General features: G+C 35.8%; 1 protein-coding gene and 1 long non-coding RNA gene across 2 annotated transcripts in view; one reads left to right on the top strand and one right to left on the bottom strand.

The window, feature by feature from the left end:
* Nucleotides 1–490: 490 nt before the first annotated feature.
* Nucleotides 491–22,386, bottom strand: part of LOC125319553 (guanine nucleotide-binding protein G(q) subunit alpha) — a 119,154-nt gene continuing 97,258 nt past the window's right edge. Inside the window, exons 6-7 of the mRNA XM_048290849.1 lie at nt 11,555–11,708; nt 491–8,091 (exon numbers count right to left, since the gene is read on the bottom strand). Of these exons, the coding sequence (XP_048146806.1) occupies nt 7,901–8,091; nt 11,555–11,708 (345 nt within the window). The 3' untranslated portion in view covers nt 491–7,900. The remainder of the gene's footprint in view (nt 8,092–11,554; nt 11,709–22,386) is intronic.
* Nucleotides 12,987–17,946, top strand: LOC125319554. Its single transcript, XR_007200795.1, has 3 exons — nt 12,987–13,105; nt 16,252–16,408; nt 17,556–17,946. It is a non-coding gene; the product is annotated as an uncharacterized LOC125319554 (long non-coding RNA).

Genomic DNA, 22,386 nt, shown 5'->3' with positions numbered 1-22,386 from the left:
CTTAGTACCACCAAAGCCTGTTGCAATTCAAGAGGAAGAGCTCCAACAGCTAAATTATAGTCATGTAATTGATTTATATGTTAAAAGATCATTATGCAAGAAAAGTATCAAATTTGACTATGTTTATACCTAGCCTTTTGCCTCTCAATTACACTCAGGTTGTTTAACTTCAGCAAAGTGAGATAAAACAGTGAAGTTCTGAAGCACTTGAAGAAAAACCTTGATAATGGATATGAAATCAGTTGATTTCTTGAGCTAAAATAAATCAGGTCTTATCAGTAACTGTGAGGGTTCTCCTAAAAACATGCTGAGAAAAGTAGTCACCAAGATACTAATAAAAATATTATTCTGCCTTTCCAAAATCAGCATTTGAAATAAACCAAGTATTCTGCAGCATGTGACAACAGATTAATTAACCTCTAGTATACAATAATCACACTTGTGTGCACAAGTAACTGACAATTGTTAAGAGACTCCAGATACTTCATCGTGAGATAAATGGATTTTTATTTTTAGGGAGAGAGTGATTCCTCTTTATAATAAATGTATAAAAGTGCAATATCTTAAATATTTACTGCATGCAAGTAATCTTTTTTTTTTTGTTGTTAGCATCATAAAAAGTAATCTTACGCAATAGTCTCTGCAAGAATACATTTGAACTTATTGTCGCATTAATGCATCCCTTCACTTGAGTGCCAGCCTGATCCTTGCATTAACCACCTCATACAGGACTGCAGGAAAAAAGGCAAATTTTCAGCAACATCATAGAAAACAGCTCTCTATTGACAATGCGAAATAACATGCTAAAATGGCATAATTTGGCCCATGTTTGCCTACTACATCCTTCAATCGACTGTATTCCAGCTATAATGTTACGGTTTTGTTTTCTGAAATGCCTGTCCAAAAGGCTAATTGGATCTGCCCCTGATTACAGAAACCTTCTGAAGCTGTTCTTATTCACAGTTTGTCTTTAATGCAGCCAGTATGATCAATTCTGTAATGACTACCAGAATTGAATCTGGTATGTCAAGAAACTTTCTCTTTGTGGCAAACAGGATAAAGGAAAGATACCAAAAAATAATCAGAACAAAATGGCAGGAGGAACAAGAAACAAGATTAAGCAGAAAGTGCGTTCCTCTTCAGCTGTACTACACATCATCAGTTGTTGAATTTTACCAGACCAATTTACATTTAATTCACAAGGATCAGAAAGTATTTCAGAGTGCACATATATAAAGCAATACTGTATTTTCTTCAGATGGCAGGAAGCAATTAATGGGTGTGATAGATGACTGTGAATGGAGAAAGGAGTGCCTTGCACAAGGACACAATGAACCTTGGATGTCATGCCCAGCAACAAAGCATTTTAAATAAGATAGAAAACATTTTTTTTTTTTTTTTAGATTTTACTGGAAAAGAACTAATTTTGCTTTGTTTGGGTTTTTGTTTTGAGGTTTTTTTTGATGAAATGAATAAAAGCCCAATTCTTGTATTTTTCCACCCTTAACACTAAGTTTGACTTGTTGGTAGCTGTCTGACTACAGTTGCATTTAGTCCATGTACACAGAAACTCGTGCTTCTTAAAGGGGAGCAAGAGAGAGTTTTCCTTGTTCTGTAATTTCTTTTTTTTTCAGAATAAGTATGCAATCAAGACCTTTCAAAGTGAAAAGTGCAACACTTCCAAGCGAGAATAGCTAATAGCCCACGAAGTGCATAAAGGGTTTAGATACTACAGCACCAGGACTAGGTTTTACAGGGAGGAAAGTGTTACTCCCTTTTTTCCTCATTTCTAAGCCTCTTGGCAACAAAATTCTACCTCTTCCGCTTGGTCAGCTTACCACTTGTTGGAACCATTGTTCAGCCAAATTGGCTGAAATCCCTGAAAATTAGACTAATAAAGCAGCCAAGCAAGAAGAGCAAAAATAAGGTGGTTTTTTTTTTTTTTTTCCACCCAGTTCATTGGCAAAGCAGCAGGGCTGACCCAAGAGAGAGGGAAAGCTCCCAGCAGATGAAAACCAGGATCAGAGGTCGTCTTGGAGGGTAGATCCTTTTGGTAGTAATGAGCTGTGAGAGGGGGTCTGGTGCCTTCATCTCAGATACTGATACCAGGTGTGCTCCTGAGGCAATTGTGTATTTTGTGGCAGTTTATAAACATTCTGGAATTCCTACGTGGTTGGGACAGTATCCTACGAAGTGCTTGGTAATTGGGTGAGATGATCGTAGTGTCTGAGGAAAGGTTTTAATCACAAGTATGCACAACTTATCACACAGTTACAGTTTCTACATCTATTTCACGTATCTAAAAGTCACAACTGACACTGTATTTTGTTGACATTATCTTCACAGAGACACAGACATAAAATAAATCCTTCCCCACTGACTGATCCTTCTCCCATACATTCTGCAACTGGAAAGAAAAATGAGGAACCATTGACTCTAGTCCTTGCTTAGGCAAACTGTTTGCACTCCAGGAATCTTACTTAAACTGTTTTGTTTACTTAAAAGAGACCAAACTGATTTTTGCAACTTGCCTGAAATACTTTTTCTTCAGTAATGAAGATCTGAGATCTACTGATTGTTGACCAGGTATGACTCAAACTCCTGCAAAGTAGCACATAGGCCTCTTGCTGTTACTCCTATCATGACACAGGTGAACAAAAAGATCTAAGAAACACACTGCCCTTGCAGTACTACTGCAATCATCCAAAATCCTTAAGAAATTTGCCTCACTGTCTGCAAAGTCTGAGTTTCCTTTTCCTTAGGCATACATTTTACTTTTCTCCCATGCTTATGAGTTTCCACTTCAGACAAGCCAAAAACTCCAAACCTTTTATAATACTGTCAAATTACCAACCATCTCCACTGTAACAAACCCTAAATTTTTTGAATATCTGGCTGTAATAAAGATATTCTGGAAATTTTAGTATTTAGACAATGATGATGGAGCATGTATAATTAGAAAGTAATTTTGGAGTAATACATTTATCCAACATTTACAATAATAAGCAGCATTTTGGGGGAAACAATAAGCCCAAATATTTCAGAAAAACTAAATTACAAGGAATGAAGATGCTATAGTACGAAGATGTGGCCAAAAATACTGTATTTTTAACCAGCAACATTTCTGAGGGGCAGTAACTGTACAGTATTAGTTTTTCAAAAATTATTTCTGTCCCTCAAGCAACACACAATACATGCAAGTGACACTTTAGAACAGCAAATGCTATTTTTAAATACTCTTAAGTTTAAAAATGCATCTGACACACCTTCCTTAGAAGAAAAAAAATTAAAAACTGGTCAGATAAGGATTTCCTGTAGCAAGGTAAATGAGGAATCAGCTTAAACTGTATTTTGAGAGAAAAAAACCCTGCAACTGATTTACATTAAAATTGATGTATTTTTTGAATCTATTTTCAAAATCTCTATTCCTTTCTTACCTGCAGCATGACTACTGTGAAAAAGCTCAAGACATACTTACAGTAAAATTCATTAATCATCTACATTGTGACCCCAATGTATTGGCTAGATAGAAAAATTTCTTGTTTAACTGATAGAACTCAAAATGCTATAGATAACCAAAGGCAAAACAGAGGAATTATCAGTAGCTCCACTTCTCAAACTAAAAATTTTTTTCTTGCAAGATTTCTATTAAACTAACAAGCTGTACAGGCTTTAGTTGTTTAATGTCTATTAAATTTATGGTTTATGTCAAAAGAGGGACCGTATTTGCAAAAGTGTCTATTTCTAAAATACCATGGTTAATTTAATACCAGGACATCTAGATTTTCTAACTTACTTATGTCAGTCTCTCCAAAACATATCTACTTTACTGATCTTTTAACTAGAGGTAGGTCATGTGTAGGCCTTGTTAATATGCTGTGAACACTTCATTAGTTCACTAATGTAATAGTCTGCAGGATAACTATGCACAGAGCTCCAAGAATAGCAGCACATGTAATAAATTAAATGTCTATACTTTATTTCTTTCATGTGGGTTAACATGTCTTTGTTTTCTCCTAATATTTCATTCTTTTGTGAAGAATGTTTAGCAAGGAAAGGGTCATGAAGTTGAGTAATCTGAAAGTCTTCTGCACCTTACAACTCAAGGCTGGGAGTCTAGCAGTATCTATATGCAGCCCTTTTCCCCCATATAGAGTTTTTGCAAATCATGCAGTCAATTCTGACTGTTATCCAGCATTAAAAGTCTCTTCTCCATTTCCAAACTTTAAAAAGTGATTCACAATCATGTAGCAGTATGATTAAAAAGTACAGTCCATACACCTTGACAATCAAAAGAGACTGAATTATAAAAAGTAAACTGCCCTTATAGCTGCATCATCCTACATCTGTAAGGACAGTGCCAGTTCATTTGTGAAAAAGGCAAGTTCCAGGTTTCTGTAAAACACGTATTACAGCTTTCTTGTGCTAGTGAACATTTAGAATACACAGGTTCCCAAGACATTTTCCTTCCCTCCTCCCCCATTTATAACATTCAAAGAAAACACATCATTTTGGCAAAGTTAAAAGGGTTTCTGTCTTGATGTTTTTGCCTTCAGCTTCATGTTAGAGGCACAAACTTCTGGACTTAAGCACTAATAAGGCATAGTAGAAACCACCAATTAAAACAACAGCAACAACACCACCATCACCACCACAATGGAATATACTACAAGTGGGAACAGCTGTGTTATTTAAAAAGAAAATGTTTTGTAAACTGTCATACTGCAATGCTGTGTTAGGTGATTCATATAAAGCTTGCCTTGGCATGCCAAATATTTTTTTTTCCAGAACATGCTCAAATGATCTAAACATTGCCACAGGTTCAACTCACCTAAAAATACCAGAAAATAGCCCAGTGGCACACACTCTTGAAAACTTTTGCAATCACAATATAACTATAAAGCATGAGTAAACTTTTGTTTTGTTTTTATACAAAACTTGGAACCATATTTCCTTCTCCCCCTCCTCCCAATATCCCGTAAGAAAAAAAACCAAAACAAATTAAAAACCCCAAAACTTTTGTTAGACATCACTGTCTAGTGTGGCTTTTTGTTTCGTTGTGTTTTTCTTTTTTTTTCCCCTCTTTTCTTTTTTTTTTTTTCTTTTTTTTTTCTTCCTTTTTTGGCTACAGTTCCATTTCTAGCACTGAATCCAGTGTGGGCAAGGTATTCCCAGGTTAAAAAAAGAGATAGTATCAACAGCGGAACTGTGAAAACAGAAGCTCTGTTCCATTTACAGCATGATCAGGACCAATTTTGTTAAGCTGTATGTAACAAAGAGTCACTGCTCTGATCCCCTATTCAGAATGTCAGTGTCACTTTTTATAATCTAAATCTACCTGCTTTAGCTTCATTAAATAAAACACTTTAACTCCTTAAAATCATTAACAATAGTGACTTTTTGGTTGTTGTTTTTATACCTAAGGTTTCCGCAGTTTCTGAAAGACTGATTGATTGATCTGATGTTTTGCATTTTACCATGGTATTTTTAGGGCAACAGCATGTATACATTAGTACTTATGTACAATGGTTTGAAATATCTCTGAATTTACTTTTCCAATAAAGACTGTTAGAAAAGTAAAAGTAACCTAATGCAAATCAGTCAAAAATTAAATTTATATTTAAAGCTTATGCTCCAATATGAGATAAAATGGTCTAAGTTCTTCTAATAGGATGGTCTTCTACAGCTGTATAAAGCCCTGACAAGATTTGAGCACTGTTTTGAATGTAAATCATCTCTGTCTTGGTATCTCCAATTTACTTCTACTCAGGAATGTGCAAATGATTTTATACAGCACGATGCTAGTACCGCTCTGTACTATAGTATTTTGTTTTGTAAATAAAAACAACAACAAATCCCTAGTCAGAAATAAACTGACAAAATTTACATTCTTCTCTCTTAAAAAAGTAAATAAAATAACATTATTTAAAATGTGAATTAGCTATAAGACATACAATTACATAGATACATATCAATACAGCACATTCAATTTGCCAAAAATTAATGATTACAAAGCCAATATGGATACTGCCATATATATATATATATATATGTATGTACAATGATTATAGCATTCATAATTGCACTATACCTACAACCAGTTTTAAATTACGAGGTGTTTTAAGAGGGAGCAAAAAATAGCAACTGTTCTTATTATTGTTCTTTTGCATTTGGGAGGGTTAAGGATGAAAAACGTCTCATTAGTATTTATTGTTAACTTTGGTAATCAACTAATAAGCCATTCTTTTTTCCACCTCCCATCTGCTGCTACGTGGCAGCCATTTTTGTGTTAAGTGCACTCTAGTGCCAACTCTAGTCGGCATTATAGATAATCAATCCAATTACATGTCTGAAGTCTTGAGTTTTCTTGCTAGCAATCATGCACCTGGGTCAAAAAACACCTTTCAACCTAAGCTGCAGAATAAAGGCTCATCAACGTGTGCTGCATTTTTGTTGTTAAAAAATTGCACATTTAAATTTCAAGAATGATTTTCTCACTGCTTCATTTACATTTATAAAACTCTTCTAAAGAACATTGAGAGAGGCTATTTTGCATGAAAGCCTATCAAATGCCTGTGAATCAATTAACGATCAACCTTATCAAAAAAGGTTCCTGAACATGATGTCTCATCGATAACTTCTTGTGATACAACTAAAGGTGCCTTGACTTTATTACAGAAAACAAGCTCATGTCATAATCTCTGACAAAATGAGAGATCTAAACTGTCTACATGACTACATGAGGGTCCATGGTACACCTCATAGAATATTCACTTACATGTTGGTTTTGGCATTAGAAAATGGTACACTTTCTAAAAGAGGGAACATATGAACTGAAACTGTGTGTGTCAATCATTTGGCAGTTGACTCAGTCAGGTCAGTTCCCAACCCATCCATTTGGCATTTCAATATCTTATGTTTCAAGCGCATTGGTTTTATAATAAGCCAGATTTGGCAACATGAATTTTGTACAATAAAAACAATTTTTCGACTGTGGAAAAAGAATACTTAAAAAAGCTCTAACTTAAGAAAAAACACCCCACACAAGTGAGAAAAACACTGTTTCAGGCTGTAGCCACCGGGGAAAATGTAGTGTCTGACTTTTCTATTTGGCATTTGTGAATAAAAGAAGAGAGAAAAAAAATGGCACATGGCAATTAAAAAGAGATTCTAATATATTCCATGTACATCCCAGATTGTGTCTTAATTACTTCATTACTGTCTTCTGTGCACCTTCCTTAACTGTAAAACTATGGTTAAATTTATTATCCTCAGACAACTGTAATTCTGTTTTGCAATTCCAATATTCTAGTCTCAGAAGTGAAGACAGAATGAAGACACCCATGTAAAGAATTTAAAAATCACAGTATCAATACTTTTTGATCCTTCAAAGAAAGTACATACTGTAAAATTAGAATGACTGATGACTTAAACTGTGATGATAGTATTTTCCTGACCAAATCTCTCAACAGCAAATATTTCACCCAGGAATGCAACTGGGGAAAAAAAAGGCCATTGTACCTTTTAAAAGATAAGGGGAGTAGGAAAGGAGGGGGAGAGAAAGGGTTAGGGAAAGAGGAAACCAGCTCGATTTTGCTTCAATAGCAAAAAACTGCTATTCTTTGTAAATGTACGACTGCAAATTTGAAACACATTGCGTCACAAGGTTTTGCCTAAAAAAATGAGGAAATGTGCTGTGAATGTACTTCAGCATCTTTTGGTTTTCCTCCATACAGTTTAAATAAAATCATAATATTAACTACAAACTCTGTGGATGTTCACAGAGTCCAGGCCGGCAATAAATTAGTACTATGCAAATTGTTTTCACAGATTATAATACAGTCCCTCTTGTGTATCTTCAATCATGGGAAGTTGGTTTCAGAGGACGCCTCAGGTACAGTTAGACCAGGTTGTACTCCTTTAGGTTTAACTGTAGGATTGTGTCCTTGACAGCAGCAAAGACAAAGCGGATGTTCTCTGTGTCTGTAGCACATGTGAAGTGAGAGTAGATAATTTTGTCACTGTCTGGATTCAGGTCTACGAACATCTTCAGGATGAACTCTCGTGCTGCCTGTGCATCCCGCTGTGGTCCTGCAAGAAGAGAAATTCAGTTTTCTTAAAGTAAACTTAATGTATCAATCTCCTTAAAAGAAAATAAGAAAGGCTTAGTCTGTGGTCCCCACATAAGAGAAGATGGGGAACCTTTTACTCATCAAAAATATATAGTGGCTGCATTCCTTGTGGTAGGAACTACTAAAAATAAAGAAGGAAGGAAATTTCCGAAGTTCACCAAGTCAGAGCTGCTTTTTCCTGCTGACTAGCTTCTTTCTTCACCAAGATAAATCACCTACCTGTTTAAACAGGTGATTTATAAATGCACAGACTGAAAACAAAAAAATTAGCTATATAATTAAATCTTTAAAATGTCTGTAGAAATGGTGAATGTTCAGTCTAAACCTACTATATTACATTATACTGATTTTAGCACTGCAAGATTTACTAGTTTTATATGGATTTTAATAGGAAGCATAGTGAAATTATATCCTGAACCTGGTCTGACACTGTCATCAATAGAACTTAATTTACTTCAAGTGATAATAAAATACACAGCTGCTCTCCAGCTAAAACTGCTGCCTGCAAAAGGCTCATGTTCTAACCAATCAGTTGATATCTAAATTATGTATGTTAATGATCCTATCAGATCTAAATTAAGGTTGTAACTCTCAGAAGGACAGAGTCAATCTAACCAAACTGTATTTTCAGCCTAAAAGATCACAGAAGGTAAAGTAATTACTTCCAGCCTGGAACAGTGAAGATTCATTCATGTTTACAGACAAAAGAGCAGTGCAGAAGCAAGAACATAAGCCACATGCTGGTGAATTCTGTTCCATTATTCTAGTGCTGCCACCAAAAGTCATTGTTCCCATGCTCTCCTGTTTGTGAAACGTGGTTTTCTACAGAACACACATTTCTGTGCTTTCGCCTCCTCCTATTTTCTTCATTAGTCCTGTTGCTACACAGCAATATAAATAGCAGCACCCAGCTGTTATGTGTACCTCTGTCCTTCAGTAATTCTAAAATCAATAGTTCGGTGCCCAGCACTTGTCCACATGTTTCAATAAATGGATAATACACCTTATTTTTAATACTTCTAGCTTAAAATTTGTAACACTTCCAATTTGCATAACTATAAAATTTAGGAAGGGAATGTATGGAAGAGAAAGCACATACTTTCTGGCGTGCTGCAAATCCATGTGGAGGGGGAATAGCTTTTGCAGTGCACGGGTGTATGCATGTGAACAGATATACGTACATGCACATACACACACAGATGACACATTTTCTGAGATTCAGAGATGTAAACAGATCATAAGCTCTCTGAGGCAGGACAGAGGGCTGTCCAACACTTCTACAGCTTCTAAAACACAACTGGCTCTAGCTTTCAGCTTGGTCAACCAGACTCTATAGATAAAGAGCAGCAATAAACAAGTCTCACAATAGTACAAATAAATATGAGTACTGGGCTTCCAAAGACATTATTTCCTTATTATAAATCACTTAGTTTTTTAAACAGTTTCCTAGAATTTTGTTAAAGAGTTTCACAGTAGCTACACACAGTGTTTTCTCAAAATCTATTGGGCTATTCAAAGACATACCCAAATTCGCACACCTCTGCTTTTATGTTACTTCAACTTTTATTTGACTGAGGTAATGGTAAATCTAGACTGCAAAGTGGTTCAGATCTAAGTAAGAGACTTAGAAAAGAACTACCATATGAGTTAGTAGCATTCTTGCCCACTGCTCTCCCTAATCAGCAGTTTTCAACATGTCTCTATATGATACAATGAAGATCTGCACACAAATGCTACATCAATATTTTTCTCTTCTTTTCCTCCCAACTATAGCTTCTTTTTGTGTTTGTCCTCTCTCCCTCTCCCAGCCTGTGAGTCAGTTCTCCAGTACTACCATGCAAAGCGTGTCCTCATGTGATACACTGACCTAGGAGCATGGCTCAAGCCTCCCTTCCAAAGCTCTTACAAATGCACTGTGCAGCAGAATTCAGCTTAATTTAACCTGTCCAATTTGCCACCCTGGCCAGCAGCTCTCATACCTAGGCTATTTTCTCCCTTCTGCAGGAAAATGGATGAGAGAAGCGACCCAGCTGAAAAATACCTATTTCTGATACCTTCCTCAGATCTCCAACTTCCCACATCCCTAGTGTGCTGGGACAGAAGAGGGGACCACATGGTGACCTCTGCAAGCCACAGACCCCACCCTGCCACCAGAAGTAATCAAATCAAACTTTGTCTCTGGAGTTAGGTCCTACAAGATCTACAGAATTAGGAAACAAAATATTCTTGAAGATTTGCAGGTCTTGACTCCCACATCCCTACTAGTCCATAATGGTTTTTTCCCCTCACCAATGGCAAAGACAGGAGAAACAAAGTTTGAGTTCTGTCTTTTTCTTTTTTCTGGACAAGCATTTTACACAGGCTTTGTCAACATTTGAAAGGAGGTAACAGAGCAGACTGTAGGGTCTTCTCACCTTTGGGATGTCATCTAGGAAACTTGTTACATGAAGTAAACTAGAAAGAACAAGCATGTTTCTATTCAACTGCCAGTTCTCTTTTGTACAGCACCATGAAACTAAATTTACACTGACTCATAAATAATATTATCTGATCCTGCAGGCTTTTTACTGCTCTCTTTCCCTTTAACGGAAAACAAAATGCACACTTTTCCTATTACTACTTTCCATATTTGAACATGAGAGTTTTAATCTTTTTCTCAGCTTCCCAATCAGCTATTCCTTCCTGGCGGGACAAGATCGATTTTCTTTTTAAAAAATAGGAACATTTAGTTCTTTAGACCTCTTATTATACGAGTTTGATTTTTCTCTGTTACCAAGGCCTCCTCCACTCAGTGACCTCAAAATACTTAGCTTTTCCCCTCATGAGAACTTTCTGAAAGTACAGTTTTAGTAGAAACACTTACACAGCCCACAATTTTTTTTTATGGACAAGCACATTAACTTCACCTAATTAATGTAAAATTAAAACACAATTTTAAAAGATACCAATAAAAGGGTGTAAGGGGTGGTACTAGTTTCTCTGAGTGTTACAGAGAGCCTCTGATACTTCCCCTTAGGTATTCAATCTTATACAAAATCAAACCCTAAAACCATCAAAAATACAAAAGACTATATGTACAATTGAGGAATATGTTTCTATTTAACACTTGTATTTCAATTCAAACCCTCACCCTTATCTTATGAAAAATGACAGAATGTGGTTCACTACCAATATGACAATACTCATCTAGAAGTCAAAAATTTCCCAATAAAGGTTCTGGCATCCCACCCACAACTAATTACAGTATAAAATGAAATCTTAGCAGTCTAAAAATCTCACAAAAGTTCAATTACATTTTACAATTTTAAAATATTTTTTTAAGGAATATATCAAAGGATCTGTCTAGCATTTGGACAAGACTAGCACAATTTGCCATTACTACAGTGTAAACAGAGAATGAGCTCTGATGCCATTATACTTACCATCATACTCTGGAAAATAATCAACTAGATGGGAGTACATAATTTTCTCCTCTAATAGATCTTTTTTATTTAAGAACAGAATAACTGAAGAGTTCTGGAACCATGGATATGTGATAATTGTCCTAAAGAGTGCTTTGCTTTCTTCCATTCGATTCTGGAATAAAAAAGAGAGCAGAATTTTGGTGGTCATGAAATTTTATTTTTTTAAATAAATTCATGCACTTTTACTTCATTTGGTGAAAGGATCCATTTCCTGTTTTGCACTTTCCTACCAATATACAAGATCCAATTAATTAAAGTAATAAGCAAGCAGTTAACTAAATATTCAGGCATTCTCCTTTTGCAAATTCAACCAGTTAAGTGTAAGTATTCTTCAAAATACTAGTCATGAACATGAAAGTTGTAACAGGTACATTTGCGAAGTCCGAATATGCACAGCTACAATCAGCCAACACACTGGTAGTTACTGAAATGCAAGTGATTCATGGTAGGGACAAGTACAACACTGAAAGACAACCAATTCAAGGTTTAAGAACAGTATTTATTTTACATGCCTTTCCCAGATTTTGAATATGGAGTTAAGCAATTCTGAGAGATCAGCTTAAAAATAATTGCAAGTAAATTTGAAACCTGAGAACATTTTGTCAACACCAAAGGTTTATGACACAGAATTTTAAAAAATTGTAGATTTTTCACCTTGTTTCTAACATTGTCAGATGAGGAATTGTTTGCACCTGGTGGGCTAATACAATGCTTATTGTTCAAAACCCACTAGGCCTATGGAAACACACAATGCTCATTCTGTAGGAAGAAAAACTGGAAAGCAACCAGCCAGCCCAGTTATGCTAACTTTTACCAGTTCATCAGGCAGTCAGGTATGACTGTGGGGGTCACTGACTACCAGGAACCACCAAAGAGACCCCCAGGACAAATGAATGCACGTGCAGAGAGGAGGGACGACATGTCAAGGGTTTTGGGGAAATTATTATCATATGTATGTTTATTCTGGGACAATCAATGCATATGTATGTAACATACAGTACATAAACAGAAAATGTCCTGTACTCAACATACATGGTATTTGGAGGAACTAACCCCTCCTGCGTCCAGCCAAATAAAGAATGCCTGCTTCTTAATGCTACACTGGGGCTAAGGAGTTTCATTTTTACTGATTTTTGGTAACAACATCACTGGATTTACCTTTAACTCCTAGGCTGCTCCTGAAACGACTTTGCACTATAGCTGAAATAGCAGCGAAGCCTACAATTCTATTTGTAACGCTCTTTTGTCATTGTAGATTAATGTTACAATTCGATTAGTTCTGAACTGTTAGGCTGACATGATTTGGTTAATACAGAGTCAGAAAAAATATGGTTTGAAACACAGGAACTAACTTACTCTTTTTATTATTATTATTTGGAGCTGCAGCCCCTAAAAAAGACTGTTTCACCACCAAATGGGGCTCCAGAGAACGACAAGAATGTGAATCCTGCAGATTCTGCTGTTGCTGAGACATACAACAATCTGTCAGATAACTCAGACAGTTTTGCCGTAAGTGTATCTTTACTTCTGTTAATTTGCATTTTAGAGAGGCCAACATAAACATGAATAGGAACTTGAAAAAACCCGAAGCATAAAACAACAAAGGAAAACAAAAAACAAATAGTGAACTATTTCAATTTTGTAGTCGAAGTTGATGATTTGGTCTGTTAAACTTTACTGCATATTTCTGTAATGCACGAAAGTAAATAGCTGAATTTATATATTTAGAAACTAATATGGAGTAATAAAACATTTGCTTTCATGCAGTCAGATCTCATGACTCATATTGATTTCAATAGTGCCAGGATTTCATTCTGAAAGGAAAGAAGCTCTAATGTCAACATAGCTGAGCATAAAATCTAAGTCCTTAGACTAATTGTTAATATGATGGTATTTTCTTCTCAACATTTATGAAGACGACTTCTCTGAACAAGACCTTAAGGAAAGGCAATGGGAACTACCTAGTATAGTTGTATCTGTTTTATGAACTCATGAACTGTTTTATGAACTGTTTTATGAACTCAGTAAGTTCAGCTCCACGGCACACCTACAACTCCAGAAATACTTGTTGGCAAGTATCAGTGTCTTCTTCATGAGACTAAACATGCTCAGGTCTCTCACACTGTCTTCACAGGACATTGGATCTGGGTCTTTCATGGTTCTCCCAACAGATTATGTGACCATGAAATCCCATTTATAAACCCTTTGCAAATTATTTCAAAGAGAAATTGAAGCAAACTGTGAGTTAAGGACAGTGAACTGACATATTGATATCCTGTCATTCAGACATGTGGTCTGCAGATATTTTGCAGGAATTGAAAGATGGCCTAGAGATTTTCAAGTAAATTTTATCTGGCTGTATAAAGAAATACAGGTCCTCAGTTTGCCGTAACAGATTAAAATGCTAAAATTGCTTCATTATTTTATTTTACTATGATTCATTGATTAACAAAAAATTTTAAGTGATTAATTTTTTGACTAATCAATCTCTGCTTAACCTTCTGCTGTCTTTCATCTCTCTGCTTATCCAATTTTTAAGAGCAAGTCAACTTTTATGAATATCACAGCAGATGATAAAAACAATTTTTATGCCAGAGTTAATTCCTCTAACAATATTGCTTATTATCCTCTAAAATTTGTCTTAAAATGGTTTTCTGTTTCTAATGATAGCTCACTCCTTTGCATGCTCACTCTTTTCCTTTATTAAATATATGTGCAACATTAGTGCCGTAATATTTTTAATCAGTTTGATTAATCACAAGATGACATGGTTGAACTACTGTTCTGAAAAAAAGTTTTCATTAACAGGATGCACTACTTCCTGTGTAAAAACCAGTTTCATGTTATAGTATTTTTACTGGAAGTAGGGATAGGATTACAAGGAGTATAGAAAGAGTCCAGCATTGGGGATCTGACCTTCTGTCAGATGCAACATGAAGGAAGCTTTGCCAAACCAAGCAAGACAGTGTGGCTCTCCAAAAAAAATAAACCAAAAAACCAGCAACAGTGGAGAGCAGGCAGCATTTAACAGTTTGTTCAAGTACTTAATCTCCTTTTATGAGCAGCTCCATCTCACCAAATTCCTTCCAGAAAAATCTTGTTTCAGCTTCAACAAAAAATGCTGCAGGTAGAAAACTTGAATAAGTAATATATAGAAACGTACAGCTGGATCTGGCTCAAGACTTTCTCAGTAGCTGACAGCCACTGTCAGCAGTGAAGCCAGCCTTCAACAGCAGCAGCAACAGCTCATCATAGCCCCCCTGGCTCTGCACATGGAAAATAAGCAGCAGGATTACTGTTTTCACCATGCCTGAAGATCTGCTGGCCTGGGCAACCTCCTTGCTCTGCTTTTGTCTGCAATGAGTCCCAAATTGCATAAAAACATACTGATATCACCAGCTGTTCCTCTATTTTTCTTATTAGGATATATACAGACGCCAGCATAAAATTTTCCATCTTCCATACAATGTGACAGAGTTGCCAGTCCAATGTAAAAATATCATTATGAAACAGAGTAAGAAATACAGCAGACATACTCCAATAGTGAATTTGTTAACTATAAACAGGATACATAGTCCTGGACCAAGTTATTCTAATATTTAAATAAGTATCAAGAAAAAACACTGTACTTACTAATTAATCACATGACTGTCCAATTTTATGATTACATACATGTTTTTATGAAACAAAAATAAAATGAAATTTCTTTATACTATGTACCTTATATAACAGATTCTATGCTGGAAAATTTCTGTACTACCATTAAACATTAACACAAATACAAGCAGAAGTATAAACCACGTTTTCCCATATTTTATCCAAATGCAAACTTACTCTTCAGTAAGTTTTAATGGCTTAAAAAGGATTACACTTCCTTCCAATTTTATTTTTATATGTATACTTTCAGTTTTCTTGTTAAAATGATGTATTTCTAGTTTAGATGTAAATATTGAGATTCTCTTTGCTATCTGTTGCTCTGGAAAAAATGCAATTACTCCTGCAATTACAGAAATAACAAAATTTAAATAATTTATAAGCACTCGATTGTCAGATCCTGAAGAATACCTGCAAGAGTGCTAAAACAGCATTTAAGAGCTGTATCACCTGGCACCCCAGTGAAGGGAAAGCAGCATTTCCCAGCTAACAAACAGTGCTTTGACAGAAAACACTAAGTACAATATTAATCTGAAACAACAGAGAAGCATTAGTGGAGCTTCACCCGTTATTGTCTTTATGATTATCTAGAGTGGCATCTAGTGGGCGTACTGTATCTCACATACTGAACGAAAAATGTAGCAATTGCTTTTCTCTTAAGAAATTGTTAGCAATTTAAGTAGCGTCTGTTAAAAAAAAATTAGGATTTCACAGATTCTGAGGAACTACATTTTATTGGAATGCAGTGAGAGAGAAGGTGGGGAGGAGGTAAACGACACATTTTTCAGTGAACAACTTGTGTATGCTGGCAAAAATGCATATTTGAGTCAGAGGGAATTCAGAGATGGTAACTGCAGAAAATGAGATACTGACGCAAGAGAGCTTCAGAAAACGCACAGGTTAGTATTTCAGAAGGTTAGTGTCACTGTAATGGACTATTATTCTGGTTGACAAAACCTTTTATTGTGAATGTTTATTATGTACAACTCTGTATTAACTAGGAATGTCTCCATTATCCAAGTAAGACTTCCGGCAGTTATTTTCATAGAAGCAATGTCAAGCTGTACAGAAGGACCTACAGTGTATTTCCTGGCTAAAAATTTAATAAAGCTGCTACGCAAAAGCAGGGAAACAGTAGAGGAAATCAGGAAGTGGGAGGTAAGTGCAGAGTCCTCCACTATGTAAAAAAGTAAATACAGTATCAAAATTGGAAGTGCTTCACATTTTTGCCACCAGTATGAAGCACAATCTTGTAGCCCTACTGGTATGACTAGTCACCTAAGTAAAAACTGCAATGGTTGTACAAATATTTTGATGAGTAACACAAGTGCCATGAGAGGCCATTTCAAACAGAGCTCAGGAATAATTCCTTTATTTTGTTCACTGTCTTCAAGCATTCTGTAAACTAGCCTGAAAAAAACAGCTTCTGGTAGACGACTGGGAAGACATCTCTGTAGGTGAAAACTGTATTTTTAAATCACCTGGAAGAAGAACTCTCAACTCTCCAATAAACTGATTTTGCAACGCTGCACATGCAAATACATGGCAATTTTATACACCTAGCAGAGACACAGATGAAGCAAGTGGCAGCTGAAATCCATCAAATCAACATGTTCAACAACCATCAAAATACAAAAATACTGTCCAAACAAAAAACGGTCTATAAAGTAGTCATAAAATGTGGTTCAAGTATTGCTGTCAAGTATTTTTTAAATGCAAAAATAGCTCTTAAATTATTTTTCATGACAAAACATGAATGCCAGAATTGGCTATCGATTATAAATGTAGGAACATTTACCAGCAGCATTTCTGGCAGCCTCTGTATGCTGTTTCACGATCATTCAGTCCCCCATTTTCATTAGGAACCACACACTTTAATAAAAGAGAGCGAGTCTCTGACTCTTCCTAATGCAAATCTTTCCCAGCACTGACAGTTTACATTCAAAAGGTTTTTCATCCACAAACCAAAACTAAATATGCATTTGTGTGGACAGGTATGAACAGATACAATACATCCAGCAATGAGGTCTGTCACAGGTAGTTAATGTGCTATTTTCTCAAGTATCTAAATAAACAATCAGTTCAGGAGATTTGATTTCCCATGGAGAAAAATAATTAAATAAATAAGTATGAAGACTATTTGAAGATTTTAATTCTAACTGGGAGTTTATATTATTCCTCTGCCATATGCTCAATTGTTCTGGACTGTTGGTTGTTGATGAAAAAACCAGCCAACTGAAGCATTACATTTATTTATGGTGTAGAAAGAGAGAAGTGCTCTGATCCCAGAATTGTTTTCTTTCAGCCTTCATGCTAAGCCATGTATGACTAACCCGTGAATAAGGAACACAGAGTGCTGGAAGAGAAGTGGAAGCACGCCCAGATGTGAACAGCATGAGAGTTCTGATGAAAAAATGAAATGTGTTGTTCAGATAATTGCCTCTGCGAAGAGTAAACATACTCAGAACTGTGCAGCCTCGTGCCATTTCTTATTTTGCCCACAACAAAACAAAGTGTGACTGGAACACTGTACCAGTTTATTACCTGTTAATGTATTACACAAATGAACACTACACAACTTCCATCTAGGCTCATCTGTTTTGCAGATGTACTTTTGTTCAGATTCAAAATGTAAGCATGCGTGCCTGCATCACCATACCTGTATAAATGCAAATGAGCTAACAATAAAAATACCTATCCTGGGTTTCATGTAATTATTTTAATGTAATTTTAATAAATTAGATTTTAATGGAATATTTGTTAACAAACCAAGCAACACTGATCCTTTCTATGTGTGACAATCTACAAATAACAAAATTTTCCATCAATCAGAAGAACAGTCCCTTTATTCAGTTACTTGAAGCACAAAAACATTGCAGAAAACCACGCTACGAAGTTCGTTCAGTTTCAATCAGATACTGAAGCCCTAATTTTCCTAATATCCTGGTTTGCCTTCATCTGATAAAACTGCAAGACAGGTCTTCAGTGTAAATCAAGTACTGTGAAGGTAACTACATTAATGCAGATATCTACTGTCAAATAAAGTAGGGTTCTTCATGGGTATTAAAGAAGCTATGGTAAAACCTATGGCATGACTTCAAAGATGCTCCCCAAGGAAACAGAAAAAAACCCTCTTTTCACATGTCTAGAAAACACTAAGTTTTTTCTAGAATAAAAGAGGAATTTACATTGGAGTGGATCTTTATGTGGAAGTCATCAGGTATAACTCCTTGCTCCCAGCAGGAAAAACTTTTGTCATTGTACCATTTTACTCATGGCTGTGTTCAGTCAAGCTTTGAACATTTCTCTTCAGGATCTAGATCCTACCTCTCTAAACGAACAGTTCTGCTTTCAGCTCTCATGATATAGGAACACCAAGTCAAAAACAGTTTTACTTAGGGCCACTGTATTTACAGACTATTAAGTCACTTTAATCATCCCCTGTTGGCAATGTTTCAGACAAAACATTTTTAAGACCAGCTTTCTTCCTGAAGCATTTAGCTCCAAGCTGCTTCCATAAGAGACTCAGTCAGATGTCCGTTCTTCCCATCGTCTATCCTGTTCCATTTGTCTGAGACCCCTTGAATTCCTGGAAGATTTGTGCAGTGGCTATTGGAAATGTTGCTCAAGCCACCTCCAGACCTCCTGTTTCTGTTCACATCTCAAATTACAAAATTATGCCTTTTTACTGCTAGTGCCATGCAAACATCTGGTAGTGGTAATTGAACCTGCTATTCTACATTTCCGAAACCTGGAAGACTTAATGGGGACCACAGCTTACTTTGTAAATAACAGCTACTGCTTTAGAAGTCTGTAAACTCAGGGTAAAAAGCTGTCAGACAAGGGGATGCTGAATCAGAATGACAGAGCATAAAGGTACAGCAGCAGAATTCTCAACAGTGCAAACAGCAGTCTTCACACATCTGGCTGCTATGCCACTGTACGTCACACTGCAGCAATGCAGCAGGTTTAGACAAGTTTCTGAGGAACTCAGTTCAGAATGAAGAGGAATGTACCTCATGCAAAAATCTGTGTTGGAATATTTCAGAAGTGACTGATCAGGATTGGAAGAAAAAAGATTCAATCTGGTTATCATACCAGCTTAGTTGATGCAGGTTCTTAAAGCACACAAACCATTTGGTTCCATATTGTAAGGAAGTCAAAGCCAGTGGACAAGAAGATGGGGAAATATCTTTGCAGCATAATTTTTTTTTTAATGTCCATTGAGCAATACAGCATTTGCCTAGCTCTCTGAAGAGACAGATCCTAGAAAACATCTTAATATGTCTGAAAGGAGGCCAGGCAGGAAGTAAAGGCAATATTAGATACAGCTTGAAGACACAGAATCAGAATGGTTTAGGCTGGGAAAGACCTTTAGGATGATAATGTGTCTAGAATTTGTTAAGCCAAAGAATCAATTTTCCTATTATTTTACAGAATTCTTAAACCATTCCTGCCTGCTTCATACATTACAATCCTTTTCCACAAGAACTGTAATCTGGGATCAAACCTGTAAATACATGGATTATAAGCAGATGGTACATTTGATAAAACTTGAATGAAAATTGAGTGACAGTTTGATGATTAAAGGGAAGGGAAGGTACCACTGTTTTAAAAGAAATTCCACTGCATTATAATGTTAAAACTACCAATTCTGGCTGCAGCTAAATCAAATGTAATTTCTTAAGACATAGTACAAGCTAGAAAAAAGGCTTTAAAACAAAAGCTGTTTTTAAAAAAGTACAGTACTCTACTTAACAATCTCCTCTTACCAAGGAGGTTCATAATTTACCTCCCATCCTGTTAGAATCTCACATTTTGCAATTTAACCAAAATGTATTATCTCTGATGAGAATAATCTAAACTGCCATTTTCCCCCCAAATATCTTGTGCAATGTTCAGAACACTCATGATGACTTACATCTAAAAATACTTCATGCTGTCCAATGCCTCTGTTGCTTTGCAGCCTCTGAAAACATTTATTTTCAATAGTTTAGAAAATTTCTAATTTTCACTTAGCCTATTCATTCATTCATTTAGCTGAACTGAGGAAATTGTATTGTGTCTTTCTGGTTCTGCTCTGAGAACACTAGAAAAACAAAAACATACATATAAACACCACAGAGCTATACAAACTATATGAAATTTTATATAGCTTAAGACTTTTAGTGCACTAATAAAGATGTACAACCTTCGATAAACACTGATCTCTATTTTGCTGTTTCTAAATACTTAACTAGCTGTATAAAGATAATGAAACCCTCTTTTTTATGGAACTTTATTTTACAGATAACTTCTATGTCTCTAGTTCTTCCGTAACTGCAAGTGATTACTAGTTCTCTTACAAAGCTGGAACTCATTTTTCTAATTATTGCACTGAGACTCTGAGATTTTACATGTTGGAAGGAGCTACCTCTAACACACATTCAAATGCAGAATATCCTGGAAATCTAGAAAAAAAATTCCTTTGTTTCATCTAGAAAAAAAATACTTTATTTAAAAAAGTAAGTTGATTTTAAACATGGAAAAAGTTCTTAACTGTGCTGTTTGATAAAACTGCCAATTTCTCCAAATTTGCTGGCATAATTCAGAGCCAGAGCGTGACCTACAAGGCACAATATGATGATTCCTTCTTTTTTTATCTCGCTTCTAATCCTATTGGAGTTTCCTGAAAAACTGAAAAGGTCAAACATACAAGGCACAATATGATGATTCCTTCTTTTTTTATCTTGCTTCTAATCCTATTGGAGTTTCCTGAAAAACTGAAAAGGTCAAACATCTAATAATTTAATTTATAACATGTTCTCCTTTGTCACATCACATGAGACTGATGAAATATTTACTTAATTTACCGTACTATTAATGTAATTAGTATATTATGTCCTCTGGTTCAAATTTTGTCCTCCTTTTCAACAATGAAACTAGACAGACTTTCTATTTTATTAAGGGCAGAATTGGGAACAGTTAGCTCTCTCTCCTTTGTGTATGTTGGAAGAAAGAAGCATTTCATGACTGTACCTCAACTGAAATTTTTGCAGGGTGTGTTAAAATATACCATCCTTACTGACTCTTCCCATTTTGTATTTATGCACCAAAATCAAGTTATGCGCAATCTAGACACACACGTAAAACAGAGATGCCATTGGGTCTGAGTATCGCCTGTTAGAGAAATCACAGCTAAAATACAGTTGGACAGCCAGGCGTGCTTATCTTCAGGACTGAAGCTCCCTACTCTTCAGATATTTGTCATGGGAGTGCAATTTCATGGATGTGTCGTTTAGAAGTCATCCTGCAATGTCTCTGAATAACAGGCAGTCTGAACTCTTGTCTTATTTTCTATGTGGGTCCCCTTACACAGGAGTTATATTCCTCAGAACTTTGAATTCATAACTCCTTCAAGGGCATGAAAATAGAAAGAGTCCCCAGCTCCACCTCACTTATATCCAGTGCGAGACAGAGACACTAACAAAGCCTCCCAACTAAGAGTAACCCCATCCAATTTATAATCCAAATGCACTTCTCTTGAATAAGGTTAACAAGGAAAGAAATGGATTTACAGCTGACCATCCACGAGGCACTACATTTTGAAATAAAAATCACAAGTCTTCAGGGCTGTAAACCACTTACATAGTGAGGAAGGTCATCCAACCCTCCCCCCCAATAGAAATAGTACTTTTTAAAGATTTCTATTTACTCATGAAAATCATATTAATGAAAAACTGTATTAACTAAAAAGGATGACAAAAAAGATTAAACATTATAGTTTTCTTTGTAAAAATGTACTCAGGAAAAGAGACTTCAGGCAATATGCAGCGGACTAATTAGAAAAAGAAAGTAGGCCACCTTACAAAAATCATAGTTTAATCAGGCCATGAAAGCAATGAAAGGGAAAATAGCAGAACACTGTAAATTGTCAAGTCAGATATTTTAATTTCCGTATGAGGCACACAGACCAAAGAAGGATTAGATTCTATCCTAGTATCACACTGATGGCATACATAATAAGAAAGTAGAGCATTTGCACACACTCCCTTCACTTTGGTGCTAAAATTTCAATACTGTTCCACAATTTAAAGCTAAGTGTGAAAAGTATCTCTTGGCTGGTTACCAACGTCTTTGAGTTAAATCACTGTCTT

Source organism: Corvus hawaiiensis, chromosome Z (assembly GCF_020740725.1).
Source record: "Corvus hawaiiensis isolate bCorHaw1 chromosome Z, bCorHaw1.pri.cur, whole genome shotgun sequence".
NCBI lineage: Eukaryota > Metazoa > Chordata > Aves > Passeriformes > Corvidae > Corvus > Corvus hawaiiensis.
The sequence above is the reverse complement of the archived record's forward strand: the minus strand, read 5'-3'. Positions and strand labels throughout refer to the sequence as shown.